General features: G+C 39.9%; 1 protein-coding gene across 1 annotated transcript; it reads right to left on the bottom strand.

Moving 5' to 3' along the window:
- Positions 1-5,563: 5,563 nt before the first annotated feature.
- Positions 5,564-17,989, bottom strand: LOC115682955 (DNA damage-binding protein 1). The gene is made up of 19 exons (XM_030607321.2): positions 17,752-17,989; positions 16,507-16,555; positions 15,904-15,963; positions 15,704-15,795; positions 14,420-14,471; positions 14,227-14,289; positions 14,083-14,132; positions 13,322-13,397; positions 12,125-12,334; positions 11,909-12,015; positions 11,651-11,759; positions 11,070-11,270; positions 10,753-10,968; positions 9,950-10,060; positions 8,667-8,942; positions 8,077-8,351; positions 7,272-7,623; positions 6,906-7,190; positions 5,564-6,276 (listed from the first exon to the last, which is right to left on the bottom strand). The coding sequence occupies exons 1-19, from the start codon at positions 17,853-17,855 to the stop codon at positions 5,695-5,697; spliced, it is 3,270 nt and encodes a 1,089-aa protein (XP_030463181.1). The 5' UTR covers positions 17,856-17,989; the 3' UTR covers positions 5,564-5,694.
- Positions 17,990-19,802: the final 1,813 nt, after the last annotated feature.

The raw sequence follows: 19,802 nt of genomic DNA, 5'->3' as shown, positions 1-19,802 counted from the left end.
CGTAAATATGCGCGCAAAGTTGTGGACCAGTTATGCAGCACCAACTTCAGGAGGCAATGGAGAATATAATAGTCGTTTGGTCCCTCAACAAGGGCGCAATCCCAAATAGAGACAAATTTTTCTTATTTCATTCAAATCAAATGTAGCTGCCAGGAAGCTTCATTGGAAAGGGATAGGGAATGCGCATTGGCTTGGCCGTTGTAACGAATAAAATAATCTAATATTTAAACCCATAAGTAGATAGGATTCAAATACGGCAAATAACTAATTAATAATTAAGAAATTGAAAGAATATGATAAACTATCATATGAATAGTGTAATTATTATATTCTAATAAACTATATGTTGTGAAAAGGCACATATGAAATCTACCCCTTGACATTCGCTATGTGCACCCGATATTGAGTTAACATTCGTAGACCGATTTTGAATCAACAGCACATGCCGGATTCAGAAAAAATAAAAATAAAAACTATCTGCGATGACATGCAAGCTCATTAATAATAATATATCGGCTTCGATTCAAGATCACCAAATGAACGTGTGATTTAATATTTGAATATTCTAACAGCCCCAAAAATAATTTAGGACTTCAATCTGAGGTTGATCCCCTCGGACAGCTTCGGTTGTCTGAACCTTTGTGAGTAATTGTAGAGTAATTTCATGTGAATATTAATATTGCATAGAAGATTGACCCTTTTCTGGAACTACGATATAAGACGTAGCTAGACTAACACACTAATAATTTGCGTAACTTAAGATTTTCCTCACGAAAATGAGAGATCATTGCAGTCCTTCAAATACTTAATATCATATAGTGGGAAGAAGTTGTTGCACAATATATAGTATTTGGGTGTATTTGTTTCGAGAAAAAGCCCATGATAAAGGAAAATGCTTTCTGAAAATCATTTTCCAGGAAAATATTTTCCCATTTTCAATTTAGGAAATTCATTTTCCTAACTTGAAACATCCATATTTTCTTGGGAAAATTCCATTTTCCAGGAAAATGTTTTCTCATTTTCAGTTTAGGAAATTCATTTTCCTAACTTGAAACATGCATGTTTTTTTTTTTTCCTTTTCCTTTCCTTTTTTTCTCTTCCTCCGCCGGCCTCCGGCGGAGGTCGCCGGCCTCGGTGTAGGCCGCCTCGCCGGCGTCGGGCGAGAGCCGCCCCGCCTCGCCCTCACCGGGTGCTCTCGCCGGGATCCGGCGAGGGTCGCCTCGCCCGCCCAGCCATAGGCGGCGTCGGGCGACGGCGCCCGCTGGGGTCGGGTGGGCGACCACGCGCGTCCCGCCCCCGGCGGGCGGGCGGGCGAGGTCGTCCTCGCCCGATGCGGAGAGGGCGACCTCGCCCGCCCGGCCCGGGCGGGCGGACTCGCGGCGTCGGGCGACGGGCACCCGGCTGGAGGCGGGGCGGGCGGCCTCGCCGATCCAAGAGGCCGCTCGCCAGATCCGCGAGGGTCGCCCTCGCCCGACCCTGCGAGGGCGACCCTTGCCCGACCCCGGCGAGGCGACCTCGCCCCGCCCAGGGGGTGGCCTCGCCCGACGCCGGCGAGGCCCTCCGCTGAGGCCGGTGACCTCCGCCGGAGGCCGCGGAGGAAGAGAAAAAAAAAGGAAAGGAAAAGGAAAAGAAAAAAAAAGAAAAAAATGTTTGAGAATTTGACCCCACTTTGGGTACCAAAATGGAATTTTCCTTATTTTCTTTGACTATAAATGGTTTTCCATTAACTTGTCATTTTCGGAAAAATTGTCCAAAAAGCTATAAACCTAGTGCACTTTTGCCAATTAAATCTTGAACCTTTTAATTATGCCAATTCAATCGTAAACTTTTTCGCGTTTTGTCAATTAAGTCCATCTGGCCATTGATGTGGATAATTTTTTAAAATTTTTTATTAACTTTTTGGAAAAAAATTTGTACCATTTCAAGCAAACCAAATGTGCAAAAGTCCATAAAACTAATTTGAGAAAAAAATATTTCATTCAAACAAACACTCTTAAACGATATTGACACCGTGAAAGAATATTGAGTAGCATGTCGCTAGGAACTTCTTGTATCACACCAATATATCGTTTTGTTAAAACACAACCTAAACTTTAACCAGTAAAATTATGAAGTGTCAAAAATTCTTTGGGAACTCGAATAATATCATTATACTCACATTACTTCGACACTATTAAAAGTTTATCGGAACTGAGTTCATCCCCCACTGCCGGTGATGGTTTTCCATCGTCAAGCAGAGGTGAAGCGACCACAGAGAGAGAGAGAGGTGGCGGCAGCGGCAGTGTGGTGGCTGGAGCGCATGGAGGCAGGAGACGACGGGCACGGTGTTTGCCTACTTGATAAGAAAGGGAGAGAAAGAGAAGGAAGAGAGATATCGTAAGGTTCATTTAGGTTTTTCTGTAGTGTTGAATATGGACACATAACAGCATGTCCTACAATCTCTTGAGGTGAAAACACAACATGAAAGTAGAGGATGGAAACCGGACCTCCTCACCCTAACTCGTACGAAGAATAAGAGTGTGTGGGTGTGTCTTCCTATTTTTGCGCACGCATATAACCAAGGAACGCTCGCACTTGACCAAACTCGAGACTTTTGATTCCTAATACTATTATAACGAAATGGAGTCTGCAGCTGCATTATCTTGATAAATCAATAAATGAGTCCTGTTGTTAGGAGGTGCAAAGTAGATGGAGTCTTTCTCATAGTTATTTGACATGGAGGTCATCTTCTCTCTTTTCAATCTCCCTCCTCTGTGACTTTCATCCATCAAGGAAGATGACATGCCAAGCTTTAAGCCTTTAATTGAAAATGAATCGGGAAATTGTCTGAAAAATCCTAAATCTATTATATGGTGACTACATCAATCCTAAACATTTTAAGTGTACCAATTTAACCGTAAATCTTTTGACAATTTTGCCAATGTATGGATGCGGCCCATCACGTAGAACAATATTTGTAATTTTTTAAAAAATTTCTGAATTTTTTATACTTTTCTTTTCTTTTCTTTTTTCTTTTTACCGGCCAGCAAGTCGCCGGCCACAAGCAAGGGCCGACACCCTCGCTAGCGGCAGGCAAGGGTCACTGCCGTTGCTCGCGGCCTGGTCTGGCCGGCGAGGGCTTCGCAAGCGACAATCGTGGCCCTCGCTAGCCAGATTTGGCCACGAGCGAGACCCGCGACCTTCACCTACCACTTGTGAGGGCATGCAGGTCGGCGACTCGCCGGCCATCCGTGATGGCCCTTGTCAGCCCTTTCCAAGAAGTGAACCGTAAAAAGAAAGGAAAATAAAAAAAAAAGTACAAGGATTGTCCACATCAGTGCCGCCCGTGTCACGTAGAACGGCTGGTGCGCACCTCAACAATTTTTGGCTCGCAAAAGGCTTTTTGGACAATTATCCAAAAATGAGACGTGGAGAACTCTTTCTTCTCCTCCAATAAAATAAAATAAAAACATTTGCTTAGTGAGTAATGGCACATACTAAAGGAGAACCCCTTCACGAAAGCAAATTCTATACACTTTATTTCGCTAGCAAAATAAACGACAGATGGAATTCAATTGGTGGACTGATTGCTGGACTTACTTACCATTGCTTTAAAGGCCATTGAAACTAAGGGACAAATTCAATTGGATAAGGGAGGGAGGGACGTCGATCATTCAATCCATACGAAGGGCAATACGAAGTCGCTCGCTGTGTATTCTATTGGGAAAGACAGGCTGAGAGCTCAATGCATGTGGCGTGGAGCTTGCGAGGAGTCACCTTCTTGAAAAGGTTTCGACACGATTGTAAGCCCCAAAATTTAAAAAAAAGGGAAAGTTATTTCTTGGTTTATAGTCAAATGGAGTGGTGGGATTAGCGTTGGAAGACACAGTGATGGTGACCACGTTTGATTTAGTTCAATTTGTGTTTATTAGGGATGTGATGTCGGTGCCATAATAGTAGTCTATTAGAGTAATGTATTGTGGTGTTGATGAGAGTTGGGACTCGTAAGTAGGTATGTTTCGTCCTTTTATAGCTTCCAACTTCGCCGACGAGTCGATCCTGGATGGATTCCATTTCTGTTGACTCATCATGGAGCACAAGGTACGACATGAGCAAGAACGGCGTCGGCGATCTCCGCCATAGAATTCATTTTCATAATGGTAACATGGGAAATCGAATTTATGTCGTGCACATCACTTACATACACACTATATGTGCCTTCGTTTAAGTAGTGCATGTCTCGTCTCATTAACTGTGGCGAGGATTGAATCAGCATCGGTATTGCAAATGATTTTTCCTCTTCCTTGTGTATAACAAAGAAGCCCGTCTTAAGTAGATAAATTCCGAGTCATGAATACATATCTTTGTAACTCGGGCAAATTAGGACATGCACAAAAATTGGGATGAGAGATTCAAACACGAAATTGCTCTCACTTGGTAGTATAGAGAATTCCAAAATATATGTGATGACTGAACATATGAAAACACGAGATTAATGGAGGTTTTATTGTTGCGACGCCGATGCATGAATACGAACATTTAACCCATGAACACATTTAACTTCTAAGCATAGATGAGTTCCGCTGATGTCTAGCATCTTTAAAATATAATACATGAGGTGCGTAGCTATGGACCTCTGTGGTACGTCGACTACACAACTTTACGCTGTGCAACCGTCACTAAATACAAAAGAATCGTAATATTAATTTACGATATTTCGATGTATCGTCAAAATAAAGTTTAAAGTGTCATCATTATGCGGTCCAATGTATAGTTCTGCATAGGTATGAAACATTGAAAGATTATTCTGGGTAAGAATCTCATTCTTGACCCTAATTCAAGATGAGAAAACGAGAGTTCATTGTCCAAGTGGTGAAACGCAAGAACTTCATTCCCCGTCTGCGGGAGAGCTCCGGGGCTCCAAACATGTTCTAAGGACAAGCTCACATGTACTAATAAGAGATTTCTATCGCAATCCCATAATATTAAAGGCAAAAGCCATCAAAAAAATCTAAATTATACCGACTATGATACATTTACCCTAAACTGTCCCAAATTTATACCTATGTAACACATTTACCCTTTGTCAAAATTCTATCAATGAGAACCATTAAAAATCTACCTACATGAATGCCAGAAAGCAAATAATTGGCGTCACGTGACTTGAGAAAAATAAAAAAGACATTATTTTGACTGAAAAATCATTTAACAAAACATTAACGAAGAACAAACATATCACGTAAGTACAAGTTGAGTTTTTTATGTTGCAAAAGAAAGTTTAGTGTTAATGTGTTAAGGTGGCATAGTTTGAGGTTCTTTATGTCACCAAAAAAAGTTCGGGATAAATATATTACTAGTTTGGACTAATTTTTAAAACTCAAATTAGACTAATTTTTAAGCTCAAATTATAAGGGCAATGTTGCAAATAGCACCACTCTGAATAAAGCAAACACAGGGAAATTTGCACTGAAAGGAATAAAAAGGTAGCAAATTATCTAACGAAACTCGCAAAACAGAGCCAACAGCATGCTATATCATTTCATGCACATACTAGTTTCCCTTCCAACACAGTAGACCACAAAAGTTCCAGACCCAAGAGCGAGAATTCCAGATCCCCTAAAAATCTAAACCCTTTAGACACAAGGCAAAAAATGTAAAAACCAAAGAAAAAACAGGAGGTAAAGGAGAAATATTACGTCCTTTGTGGTCTTACAATCAATGCAGCCTGGTCAACTCTTCAACTCTCTTGCAGAGTTCCTCCACCGTAACACCCATTGCTTTAGATATCTCATCCATCCGCCCACGGCTAAGGTCTAGGAACGACTCGATGAGATCTCCGTCCAGGAAATTCCGAGCATCCACGGTCTTCTTCTCATTGTAAAACGACCTCCACTGCTCATGGCTCAGTCCCCCAACGCCTTTAATTACCTTTCTCAAGTTTGACTGAAGCTTCTCTAGAAATACGTACTGATCATGAGGGAGCGAAGCAATCACTCCAATCACGCCATTAACCGTGCCAAATATGATGGTCGGAATCTGACCCACATCGGAATCGGGCAACCGCATCACAAGGGAACCATGGCGGAACCGGTTGACGAATTCTCCAAGGTGATACTCGCCAACCACCTCGAGACGGCCCCTCTCCTCATCGGTGGCACCTTCGCTGTTCTTCCTCACTGTGAAGAGGTTGAAGTTATTTTCCGCACCAAGATAAGTATCATCATCGAGAATCTCAACGGCAGACATCCAATTTGCATTGTAATCACGTGCCCGCTCCTCAATGGCACCCTCCTCGTGCTGGATGACAAAATGAAGGCATGGTAAGTCCAAAAGAGTGGTTAAAACTATGGTCGAGACCAAGAGTTTCTTCCATGTAGAACAAAGGGTTGAAATTTAAGTTCGGGTTGGTAAGTCCAAAAGAGTGGTTAAAACTATGGTCGAGACCAAGAGTTTCTTCCATGTAGAACAAAGGGTTGAAATTTAAGTTCGGGTTGCACCGAGAAACCAAGGACGTGTACCTTCTCCATATAGACCAAACCCTCTGGTACTACTTTTTCAAATTCCATGCAATCCCCCTCATAAACCACTCGGAAAAATATATTATGCTTTTGAAATACACATGAAACAGGGGCTATGAACATGGCAACCCCAATTTGGCTGTGCACAGATTCAAAGGCAGATGTTGGGAATTTTCAGATTGAGAAAACATGATAAAATGTTTGTTATAGGTTTCTTAGAGATTCAGATTTGTGCTTGTGTTCATGTCTAAAGGGACAACTAACGATTATAATCGCGTGACTGTTGTACAAGGTAAAAGGGTACGGACAGGAGGAGATATCTTTGCAAATGTCGTGTTAAGATTTAAGATCATGAAGGACAGAAACTCCAGAAATGTATAAGCACTCTAAACTGATAAAATAACTTGCCTTGTATATCAGCAGGGATATTGACTTCATCAGATCACCAACAACAATGAAGTCTCCACGAGTTTGTACATAGAGGGCAAGTATGTGACCATGATGTCCACATTCGGATTGCAATTCACGAGAACTATCATCTCGCAGCATCCACTTGTACAATTGAATTTTTTGATTGATTGCAGCTAATAGCTTTCCATTAAAGGCGTTCAAAGAGTAAACAGCCCCCTTGGTCTCTTTTTCAGCAATCAGCTGTAATTTCCCATCCTCGACAATGAAAACTAATATCCGACCCTGCAATTAAAGTAAGACATTTAGAATTTTACAAATCTGCAGAACGAATAGCAAATTGGCTTCATGCATGATGCATCTAACCTTGGTTGGTTCATTTTCTTCCGGCAACACATACGCAGTCCCAACACAGTAATATACGTTATTGTCATCAGAGAAGGAACAACTAAGTATGGAGCAACCATGCTCAAATGTATCAAGTGGGTAAGTGGACATGAACTCAAAAGTCTGGTCATCTAAAAGCCGAACAAAATGCATTTCAGATTCTTCAGCACTTGACTGGTTGTACTTCATGCTACAAATTGCAAACGTCCTAGACTGCTCCTGATGGCAAATGCGTCGTGCATGCTCCCCGAGGGGGATAGAGCGGATGTGAAGCTTCTGGATATCATCGATGGTACCAATGGTAAGCTCGCCTTCTTTCGCAATTGCAAGACTGTTGGTGGAAAATACAAGTCACTAAGAATAGATCATCTATTCATCATATGAAACAAGGGGTTTAATCCCATAGTTTTACACAGGTGTGGAGACTTAAATGGAGAGCAGTGGAAGAGATCAATTCAATCACCCTCAATAACTGCCTAGATGAAGTAGCCCCGTTAAGAACTCAAGTCAAATTCTGTAAGCCAGCATCTAAAATCAACAGCTTAAAAAATAGCATACTTCAAGAAACAAGTATCTGTTTCACGCCACAAACACAACCGATTAACATCTAAATTTCTTCATCCATTCTCTTCAGTCTTCACTATATCAGCAACCAAAGAACTTTTTATGTCAAGAAGTAGCACCGAATGACCATCGAAAAGTTTTCATCCTAATAGAGGATCTCCAGCATATGCTATTAGTACTATGAAAAATTTCCACTATCTATCACCATTGCTCAAAATACCTGTCAGGAAAAGCAGCAGAGTTGAATTGGCACATGTGGCTCACTTCTTTGAGATTTACATTACTGTAGAGTAACTTTTTGTTACTGCTGTAAATGACAGTTGGCCTATCTGACGCAGCAAATACATGTGTAGTATTTTTTGATGAGAACGTACGGAGGGTAATGGGCTGAGTCCCGAGAGACACCTTCTTCCTATCTGTTAACTCACCAGTATGCATGTTCAATTGAAAGTTCAAGAGATGACCATCTCCAAGGGCACATAAGAGGTAAGATATCTGTTAAGGGAAAGATGAGATTAGAGTGATAAGCAAAAAGAAAATAAACCGGTGCTTAACCACTATATGATCCTGAAAACACAAATACACAGTTTGAGTTCCCAGCCTACACGTCCTAATTGTTTTTTATTAACGAAATGAAAATGTTACCAGTCAATCAATAGAAGGCACAAAATTGCCTACAAGTGTTCATTCGTTTTCACATAATCTCATCCAGATACCTGGGTTTATATATGCAACATGGACTAAATTTTACATAATAAACAATGCAGAAGCTTAAGATATAAGGCAAAAAACAAAAGGAATGCATCATACCCCTTCAAAGGCACAAAGCAGAACAGAACGAGGTATTATTTCTCCTCCCAAATTCTCCTTGGTAATGAGATTCAAGTCTGGCAATGAAAATATCCTTATACTTATATCCGTCCACATTCCAACTGCTGCCAGCTGACTATAATGGAGATTCTCCCCAATGGGATTAATGTCAAGACATGAGATCTCATATTCTAGCTGTACATGTTTGATTTCTTTCAAAATCCCATCGCCGATTTCTAGATAAACAAGATTACCACCTCCAGTTGCCAGTAGAACCTGTCATTACAGAAGGTCAAAATGAACGCAAAGGTACCTTCATGCAAGCATGGATGTGCACAACTATTACAAGAGACAATTAAGATTCTTCCATAGATTGCCAAGGGAAAAGAAAATGGCATGATGAGGCTGGCAATCAAGAGACCAACTCATGCAAAAGCCAAATAAGCCATAAAGCAAAACCAAAAAAGGAGCAGAATCATCAAGTTTTATGCCAGTTATCACGCTTGATGGTATGTAGAGCATAGCACAATTTGCATCAATTAATAGAAAGACTTGATCAGTGAAGAACTGATTTAAATCTATATACCACCAGGAACTGTTCTATAACAGAGAGTTAGCCAAACTATAGTCAAATAAAGTCATAGACTTCTTGGTCCATGCCACTTTCAATAATTTCTGCGTGCACAGACACAACAGGTCAACCACCTATTGAGGAAAAACATGGAAGATTATATGATATTCCTGGGTCCATGCTCATTACTAATTCACAAGAAGAAAAAACTTGACATGAACACATTAACAAAGAGAAAAATAATAGAAAGAGATTTCTCAACCATGGAGATGGCACACATTATTACCTTCAAATAAGCTAACAATAGATCAGGTTCGCAAACTTTGTTGTAGCTAACTTAAATAAAAGGAGAAAAAAGTTCATACAAAATGTTACAGGCTATGAAGCTCTATTACATGCCATATCATAGACAAAGATAGCACCATGCATCTAACTTCATGCATCATTTCCCTTCCCAATTTTCCGCTCATAAAGGAGCAGCGATATCATTCTTATACATGTGTCCCAGCAAGACATACCGCCCAAAAGCATAAACCGTACATTTAACTTGTTCACATTCTTTCTGAAGCAAGCGACCATTTTCAATCATAAGCTTCTTATGAAAGTAACCCACGTGATATTGCATTTAACATCAACTAATGGACATCGATACCACATGAGACATGGAAAAGCCCAAAATTATAAGCCTAGCAACTTCTTTGAAAGGACAAACCTGAGTGGCATTAGCAGTGGCAACATTAATAGAATATCCTTGTGGAGAATGCCATTCATTCCTCAGCTCTCTCGTCATAGAGCTTACAAGTCTCACAGAGCTTGAAGTCACCTGCAATAGGGATTATCATACATTGATGACATATGCAAAGAAGAAATGAAAGCAAACAGGGCAACAGAAGTTATAGGTGCAGTCAAATAATACAGGATTGCAATTATTTCCTGCCAATCTTACAGCTCTAGTTCATTAACTGGTTTGTAAACTCATCCTCCAAGCCTTCCCAGAGAAAGTTCCTAAAAGACTTCCTTTTCACTGAGTGAAGGTGTCTAAGTGCACCTCTTTGGGAAAGAGCAACAACAAGCATGAAGTACAAGAGGAGTAAAATTGCATTCCTCTACATAATTATAGTTGTTACACAGACAACCTCATATTTTCTCTAGGACAGCTTCAAAAGTTGGCACTAAACTAGCCATACCTCAATAAGAATCACTGATCTACCACCTCCCTAACCAAAATAGAGCCATGTTTCGATATTAGGATGTGGCATACAAACCACTCAAAAGGTCACACATTAACAACAGAGGCAGAAGATAGAGATACACCACTGAAGGTATATGATGCTGACATTCCTACATGCCATTGTTTTTTCAGTTTTATGACATGCAGCATATCATCCATGGTGTCACAGTTCAATAAAAATAGTTCTCGTCAAGTCATGTCTATCGTAACAAAGAGAAAGTACTCAAGCATACAAACTTACAATTTGGATATGAATTAAAAGAAACCATGAGGAGAGCACTCACTTGAACAAGTTGATTGTGCACAGCATCATGGCAGAAGAGAGTTTGAACTTGAGAACAGAAACCCTCTATCTCAGTTTCTTCCAACTCATCTTCAAGATTCATGGCCAAAATTCTTGTCTCGCTAATAAAGCTTACAACCAGGAAAGTGTCAAAAGGATCATCTATAGAAGATCTCAATGACCACATCCCTTTAATGCCTTGCAGTTCTACAGATGCCTACAATATTGTGCACATATAAGTAAACACACCAAAGTAAAGAAGCATAAACTAACCTGTGATTTTAGAAGGATAACGCATAGAAGGAAAAATAAAACTACCTGTTCATTGATTCCTATGCCATTCCGGACTATACGGAGAGAACCATCCTTGTAAGCTCCAGAACATGTAACAACCTGACCTTGACCCTGCCTCTCAAGGTCAACCACTGAGAAATCGACAATGGGTCCCAAGTTAACATAACGCTCCAGAACTTCCACATATGAACCCTTCGAATCAGGTTGTAGATTCAGCTTGACAAGCTGCAACAACACTCTAGAGTGTAAACCTCCCAGGGTAAAAAGTAAGAGAGAAATATAATAGTAGTAAAGAAAATCCACTCCTTAAAAGTATTTTCAATTGATTAGGCCTCTATTCTCTCCATCTCACTTGTTGACTTCTACAACAATTAACTCTCAAGATATGACACCAGACCATCCATGACCTTGCCCATCAAAATTAACCACGACACAGGGCCTACCCTATCATCTCAGGAAGATTTGATCCAGCAATGAAAAAGAGTGCTTTCTCATCGAAGTGTAGATTGATAAGATATTTCTATGAAACTAGGGAGCAAAGCATATCAATAGAGTGCAGATAATGGAGGAGCAAGCACATGAGCACACAAGATAGTTGCCATCACCTGTGAATCACCATAGCTTGAGCCAATAAAAACAAAGGCATTGTCAAGGTATGATATCGTGGATGCAATTGAAGTTTCTCCTAAAAGCTCAATCTTGAGACCCGTAACTCTGTCAGCCGGCAGATATAACAAACACAAAAAAATACAGCTACTATCAGAAAAGCAAAGTATGAAGCTAATCTGTTGAAATTTAGTTCTCCAGCAAACTATAGCCATGTACACATGATAGAATTTAACAAAGGAACATTAATAACTTACTTTTCTTTCTCATGGGTTATAACAAGCAAGTGGAGAAGCCCAGCATGATCACCAAGTAGATACCTAGAACCATCAGCATCGACTCTTCCATATGCTTTTGTGATGGACTAAAACAAGCATCAGAAGCACCAAGAAAGAACACGATTTTACTATTAGTTACAGATAGGAATAGGACAACATGAAAACATCAAGCAGCAGAAGCTTTAATTAACTTACAGGTCTAATTGGTATTGCTTTAAATGCATTTGCACTGCAATATACAATTGTTTCTTCCCCGATTATAAGTACACCACAGAGAGGGGGAGGCACTGGTATCAACAGATCTGCACCATTATCTACATTGTTTTGAGACCAGGGACCCTCAACGAAATCCTTGTCTTTCAGAGCAACCTCGTATGTCTTGACATGTCGAGCATCTTTGTTATCCTGTGAGAATCAAAAAAAATATGCTCATGATCACCACAGCGCTGCATATAGCAGAAGAATCCTACTTCACACAAAAACCCTGTGCATTGACTTTAGACATCCCAGGAGGAGGGGAAAAAGAAAACCATTCCAATCCGATCATGTGCAGATATTTACAAATGTAACATCAAGTTCTTAACTTACTCGATCTTCACCTCCTCATGGTAGCTCTTTTTTTTGGCTAAGTGATTTCATTTATTCAAGAGACGCTGGAGGGTATATAGATCTAAAAGGATGCACAAGAACTAAGTGGAAATACCCCAATCTCCACAAAGAATAGAATAACATTCTGTACCAATTTTATTCATCCAAATTCCACTCCAAGTAAAACTAAACTTTAGGTTAATTGAATGGAGAAATCCACTTCGCTTCTTCTCCCCTGTTTCTCTCTCTCTTTCATCCCACCAAATGCAATAAGGCATACCAGGTTAAACAACTTCTAAGTACAACTACAACTCCATGCCAGATACAACATCAAATCGGCATTTATTTAATAGCATCTCCATTTAAAAAGTGTTGGTCAATTAAGGTACAAACGTTCGGTAAGAAAGATCACTTCATCAATTTTCCTCTTCAAGTGGATAATTTTGAGTCTAACTTGATTATCTAAATGGATGAGAGATCCACATTTGTACCATTCATCAGAACTTACCACATCTTTATGAATGGAACTTTTTTCTCTTCCTATATCTGAGATTCAGAAAAGCATCTAGATGACAACCTGAGCTTGAGACTTAGGGTGAAAAGCAAGAATGCTGCCTCGGGTCAACAGTAGAATATGTCATTGAACTGCCAAGCACGCCATAGACTTTTCAAAGCTCAAAAGGTTCAGCATTAAGATATCTAACTCATAGTTGCAGAAATCCCAAAGTTTTTAACATGCCAACAACCAGTTACACATAGTACAACGAAAAATTAGAGCATAAGAGCAACAACATGCTTACAGACCTGGTATAGAACAACAATTGTTGGTTTTGAGCAACCATAGAGAAACTTTATATCCAGAACTTGAAGTTCTTCAAGCCTGAAATCATCAGAATACCACAAGTATAACAAGCCACAAGCATCTCAAAAATATGTGTTGACTTAAATAATTGAATAAAGTACAATATACATTTAAAGACAAGAAAGACTAATCACTGCGTTTACTTAGTAAAGAAATCCAAAGCTGCAACTTAAAATTTGGCTTGGGTTTGTAGGCAGTTTTTAATAACTTTCAACATCACTACAGATTTGTATATAAGCCTAGAAGACATACTGAGAGGTGTGCAAGCTCTAAATTAGCAACACTAACAGAGAGTGCATCAAAAAACTATCAATGCAATCATGATAAATAATAATTGAAAAATTGCAATCTTGTCCTGTGCCCTAGAAAGTAAAAAGAACGAGAACACCTAGGTCAATTTTCATTTTGTATCATGGGGTCAACTATGCCTCACGCCATTTCATCTTACTCTTTCATCTTACTCAATGACATGTCCCCTATGAAACCCATGTAGCAAGATCTTTTAGAAAGCAAAATGAGAAGTGGTATTGCACTGTATTCCTTGATAAGGATGTTAGCTACAGTTAAACTTGGACATTCCATGTACTTCAAAACACAACCAAGTATACAAGAAGAATTTATCCAACGAAAAATGAGACAAGTTAAACTCAGTCCGTCATAAAAAGGCAATTATGATGGAGTAGCACAAAAGAAGGAAAGGTACCTGATGTTGAATGCTTCTTTAAGCTGCCCTTTATTGTCAAAAGGTATAACCTGCCCAAAGTTGCACAAGTCAATTGAAGGTTTAACCGCTCCATTTTCCCAACCAAACAATAAAGGCATATGTCAAGGTTAGCTGTATCCAAACCTTAAACAACCCATCATATAAGTGGAGACCAATTAATCTACAATCAGGATCAATTATTCCAATCTGCAGAAGAACAGAGGACCCTATAAGTTGAATCAATCACAAAGAAATAATATTGCTTGGAACTCAGCAAAAACAAACAAACAAAAAAAAAAGCACACCTTATGAGTTAATAAAAGGTCAAAACAATTACCTGACCATTATCTGTAGGACGACCTATCCGATCAGACACATCACCCATCGCCCTAACAAGAGCAGTATCATCGTGCAAGTAAATAACATTTTTTCATATATTTCGGAAAAGAAAATACAATCAAGATATGTATATGCACCGACAAAGAAGATCGAACTCCATATGATATTGCTCTGAAGCATTTATCAGAGATTATTCACTAATCAAGCCAAGCTACATCAATTTGAAAACAAGTAACCTTTCCTGAGCACTATACTAAGGGTGAGCTCCGGGTTCGCTGCAACCCGAGAACCAGACTGAATCGACTTGGAATTACCAGTTCGAGGATGTTTTTAGAGAGAACCAATTCAGTCCCCGAATCCTCAAACCCAGAAGCTGCCCGTGACCGGTTTAGTTCCCAGTTCCAAAGCCGAAACCGCCGGTTCAATCTGGGAACCAGTTCAACCAATCCGCTTCCCGGGTTGAACTGGTTCTAAACAGGTTTAAAGCCTCTATTGAAATAAAAAAACATATTTTTGCACCCACCATATATTGAACCATAGTTTTCAACAAGAACAATCAAAACACTTGACTGACAAATGTTTTTGCAATAAAATTATGCAACTTTTGTATTTATGATAAGAATATGGTTCTTACCAAAAACATATAATGGGCCAGTTGGTCGCTCCCAAGTAGAGCCGGGAGTTGGACCAAACTCGGCCACTTATCGATTTTGATCCCAGGTTCCAATCTTTTGGAACCGAAAATCAGAGGGTCGGTTTCCGGTTCAAGGCCAGGACCTAAAATCAACCCACCCAACCGAGAACTAGTCCACTCTGGAATCGAACGCCCCTACAAAATACACACATATGGGCCAATTGATTCCATTGGTGATTACTAAATTTCAGCGATTTTTCAAACAAGTCGCTGAACTTTGAATTTATAGCCTGATGCACTAATATTTCAAATTTTTGCAATTAGTGCACTTCAAGCAGATCCGGCCAATTTTGCAGCAAAATGCTAAAATCGACTTCCATCCACCAACTTAAGCTTTATAAATTGAAAGCAGTCCCACGTAAATTAATTAGTCCGCGTGAGACGACATGTTGGTCCAAAATAACCAAAGATGACATCCGCATAAAAGGAGATGAACGGCTATCCCATTGTGCTAAAAAGGCTAGGGTTTCTTTCTCACTACCGCAACCCTGGTTTGTTAGAGCCTCTATAGTGTATATATTGATGCATAAGCCCACACAACAAAACTACAACTCAAACAACAATGATTATACAAATAACCATACCAACCTCGTAACAAGCTCAGACGTCTCAGCATCCCATTGAAGAACGCAGAACTTGTATCTTTCAGTGGCAATGAATAAAAAATCCTGTGCCTCACCCTGATACAAGAAAGGGACAAGGACTTGGACCAAAAAAACAAGAACCAAAACCAGAATATGATCACTTAGAAAAGAAACCACAAAAACACGATCACATTGATGGCTCACGTGAGGCCTAAAAAGCTCAAGCGTTGCAATTCTCCCATAAATTGGCACATCCAGCATAGCCTGTGAAAGCCGGGAAAAAAAACAGAACCGAAGAAAGAGTTTAGTTCCAAGATAAGTCAAACCAAACTTTAAGGAGAAATTATTTTAGTGTACTAACGAATCTGAGGCAAAGAAAAAGACATATATATATATAAACCACTCACAGCAAATCAAGGTTCAAAGTATCCATACTTAATATATGAAATGAAATGAAGAAATCATAGTCTTTTGAAGGAGAAAAGAAAAAGAAAAAATTTAACCTCAAGGCATGTTAATGGTGACAAGCGTACCAAAGTCACTTGAGACCACATATTATTAATAGGAGATTAACCAAACTATTGAGCATCTTTTCCACTGCCAAAGGAGGTTTTTCATTACAACTTCAACTAAGGCTCCGAGTCATGTCATGCTGAGATGCATATCACTTGAATTAATTAAAGGCTACAGCTAGAAAATTGGGGGAAAACGCGGTATCATATAACCAACTAAAGAAATGACTACAAACAGAACAAAACAAATCCTGGTCAGTCCAGCAAAAATAAACATAAAGAGGAAATATCATACCTGTAAACCCTGAGGAGTAAGCAAATGTATTTCAATTCGAGTGCATTTGCTGAAATAGAAAAACAAAAGTGAAATCATTTAACAGAATGACTTTTTTTATCTAAGAATAATATCAACTGCAATAGCGCCATCAACAATCATCTGCCAAATTATCTTCACCACACAAATTACTCACGTTCTACAACATGAAAATATCAATGCATCTTCACTTGATAACGATACTGACATAAAGGGTAAAAAGCTTCAATATGGTAGGTGGGACGAAGAGCCCATTCAAACAAAATGGCATGACATCTATCAATTGGCAATTGATAAGTCTGAACTCTAAATGAAAATGTGCACATTAGAGGGAGATTCAAATGCACCTTCTCGCAACGAGAAAAAAGGCGAAGAAAGGAAAATAAAATAAAGTTTTGACATAACCAGGTAAATTATAGAAGACAAGCCCAGACAACCAATTATATGCCTTTTTAGCTATCTGTGAGCTACTGAGCAAATGAATATGCTACATAGCATCTTCAAGGGCACAATAGCGTAGGGGTAAAACGTGCTGATCCATGCATCAAATTCAATCTCAGAAAATTTGACAACGCTAACTCTTTCGTTTGTGTTGAACTCCTATGCAGTCAAAGCTTAGCTTTCATCCCGGATGTTCCGTTGAAAGGCACTCTTTAACATTATGACATAACCAAGAGTTCTGAATCAAAGCAGTATGAACTCTCATAACGGTACATCTGCCGTATTCATTAAGAATTACTAAACAAGATTTCGGCGAAAGATCATGATTGGCAATCCGACTTCAATATGCCCAAAAAAAAGAATCTGACTTGAACAGGTACAGCGAGACAAACTTCTCATGTCTGAGCAAGTTTAGAATCAACACAGCAGCCTCCAATCCCGAAAACAGCATCCTACTAAATCCCAAATCTAACAAAGTAGAAATTTGAGTGGTCTATCCTTTGTTATCCAAAATCTGCAAAACCCATCTATCCCAAAAACTGCATTTACCTAAGGAAATAGATTTCCGCATAGCCAGACGGAACATACAGTCAACCAAACGAAGCAAGCCAGGAAAGATGCCCGACAACAAACGGACGAAAGCCTCCACTATTCTCAAACCAAAACCTAGAATTTCAACGACCCACGAGTCGCCACCAAAAGAGAAGAAGAAAAAACAAACGAATTGGGAACACAATGCTCGGGAAGATGGGAGCAGAGAGAAAAGCGGGAGAAAAGAAGCGTTACGCAATGATGAGATTGAGCTCCTGAGGGCCGGTGAAGTTGCCGACGCAGGAGTGGGTCACGTTGGTGGGCTTGTGCGCCGTCACCACGTAGTTCCACACGCTCATCTTCTTCTCCGGGGCGACTCTGCCCTCAGTGTAGAGGGAACTGCAAAATGCGAAGGAGAAGAAAGAAGAAGAAGGAGGGGGAGAACGTTTGTACTGCGCAGCTAAACGAAGGCTCCGAAAGCGCTTCCCTTGCGCCCTCAGTGAAGCGCTCGATGTATTGTAGAAATGAGGCAATGGCAAAACCTGAAGACCCCAAAGGCCAGTAGAATCTTCTTATCAATCATTATTTCGTTTTCAGTATTTATTTATTTGGTTCGTAAAATAAAAAATGATTTCATCGACAAAGCATTCCTCATTTATATATGCTTAAATTCCGAAAAATAATTTAACGCAATTCTAAAATTGATGAATATTTTATTATTGATAAAAAAACGTCTTAGTAGATTTCGATTTTTCGTCGGCCCTTGGGTAAGTCAGATCTCGAATCCCCTGTGGTCGGACCCAAGTCTGGATGGTTGAGCTTAAGTCCGCAATGGTTAAAACTTGGAGTTTCCCGTGCCGTGGAGGCACAGCTACCATGCAAGTAATACAACTAGGGGTAAGCAAGGTTCGGTTGGGCTGTTTCCACCCTGGAATAAGAAGCCGCCCACTAAGGATCGGTTCTGAAAAATTGGAATTGGGAACCGCTCCGGTCCAGTTCTCGGATGGATTCATGGAACCATTCCACAATCCCTATAAATATGACCTTGGACTTCGTCCACCAACGCAAGAAGGGCATGTTCTATTCAGTTTCAATGGCCACAAACGGGATCAATGTCTTCCGTGAGAGATTACTACAAGCCTCTCCCAAGAAACACTATAAATTGTGAGTTTCATTTGGAACTGATGCAAGACTTCTCAGTTTTATTTGGACCGCAATACAAATGGTAAGTGACCGTGCCATAATTTCATTCTACTACTCGGCTTGTTCTTCGCCAAGATTCACCCGACAATTAAGGGATGTAATGATTCTTGCGAAGGTTAACATCAACAGGGCTAAAGTAGGTTCGACGATGAGGTATTGTGCAACAGGCATTATGCCAGAGCCAGAGCTAGAAAGGTGAACGTGAATCCATGCCTTTTTAGATGAAAAGTGTACTTGAAAAAATTAATATGAATTCAGTAAATGAATGTGTTGCTCCAACTGAAGTGTATCGGGATCTTCCGATAAGCATTATAACTTCATAGCAGCGATATATATATATATATATATATATATATATATATATATATATATATATATATATATCAATCTGGTCTCGATAAGCGGTTTCATGCTTGAAACGAAGAACCGAATCGGTACTCACCAGTTCCAATATTGGAACTGAAAATCGATCCGATCTCTATGAGAACTGTCTGTTCAAGGCCGGTCTGATATGGTTTCGGCCAGTCCGGGCACCCCTAAGCCCAACCCATCCCTGGATCCCAAGCATCAACCTCGATATCCCCATGCCCAGAAACAAAACCACACTCGTCGATGGTCGAAGCTAAGTGGCTCCGACGTAGGAGTGAGCATGGTCCAGATGGGCAATTCCCACCATGGAATCGGAACCACCTACTAAGGATCGGTTCGAAAGATTGGAACCGCCTATTGGTTCCATGAACTGCCGATCTGATTCCTAGGTGGATCTATGGAACCGGTTTCACCAAATTTCACGCAAATGGAGGTGATGAACAGCTAAGTTGATGAGAGTTAAGAGATGAGACTGTGAGTCGATGGGCATTCAGTGAGATTATGAGTGAGAAATAGAAAGACAACTCAGACAAAGTAAAAGTGAAACGAGACGAACACTAGGCGCTGAGCTTCAGATTGTAGATTTTAGGGTTTTCATTTTTCTTAAAATGTTTTCTTTTTTTTGTTGGAAATTTTTCTTTAAAATTATATATATTATCGGTTCGGTAAATTGAAATCGGGAACTACTGATTTTATGCTGGTCCAGTCCAGTCCGATTTTGGGCGGTTCTCAAT

The sequence above is a fragment of the Syzygium oleosum genome, unplaced genomic scaffold (assembly GCF_021117445.2).
Source record: "Syzygium oleosum isolate NSW1041296 unplaced genomic scaffold, Sole_v2.1 Sole_v2.06, whole genome shotgun sequence".
In the NCBI taxonomy this organism is placed as follows: domain Eukaryota; kingdom Viridiplantae; phylum Streptophyta; class Magnoliopsida; order Myrtales; family Myrtaceae; genus Syzygium; species Syzygium oleosum.
Note: the sequence above shows the minus strand (reverse complement) of the source record. Positions and strands in the feature narration are given on the sequence as shown.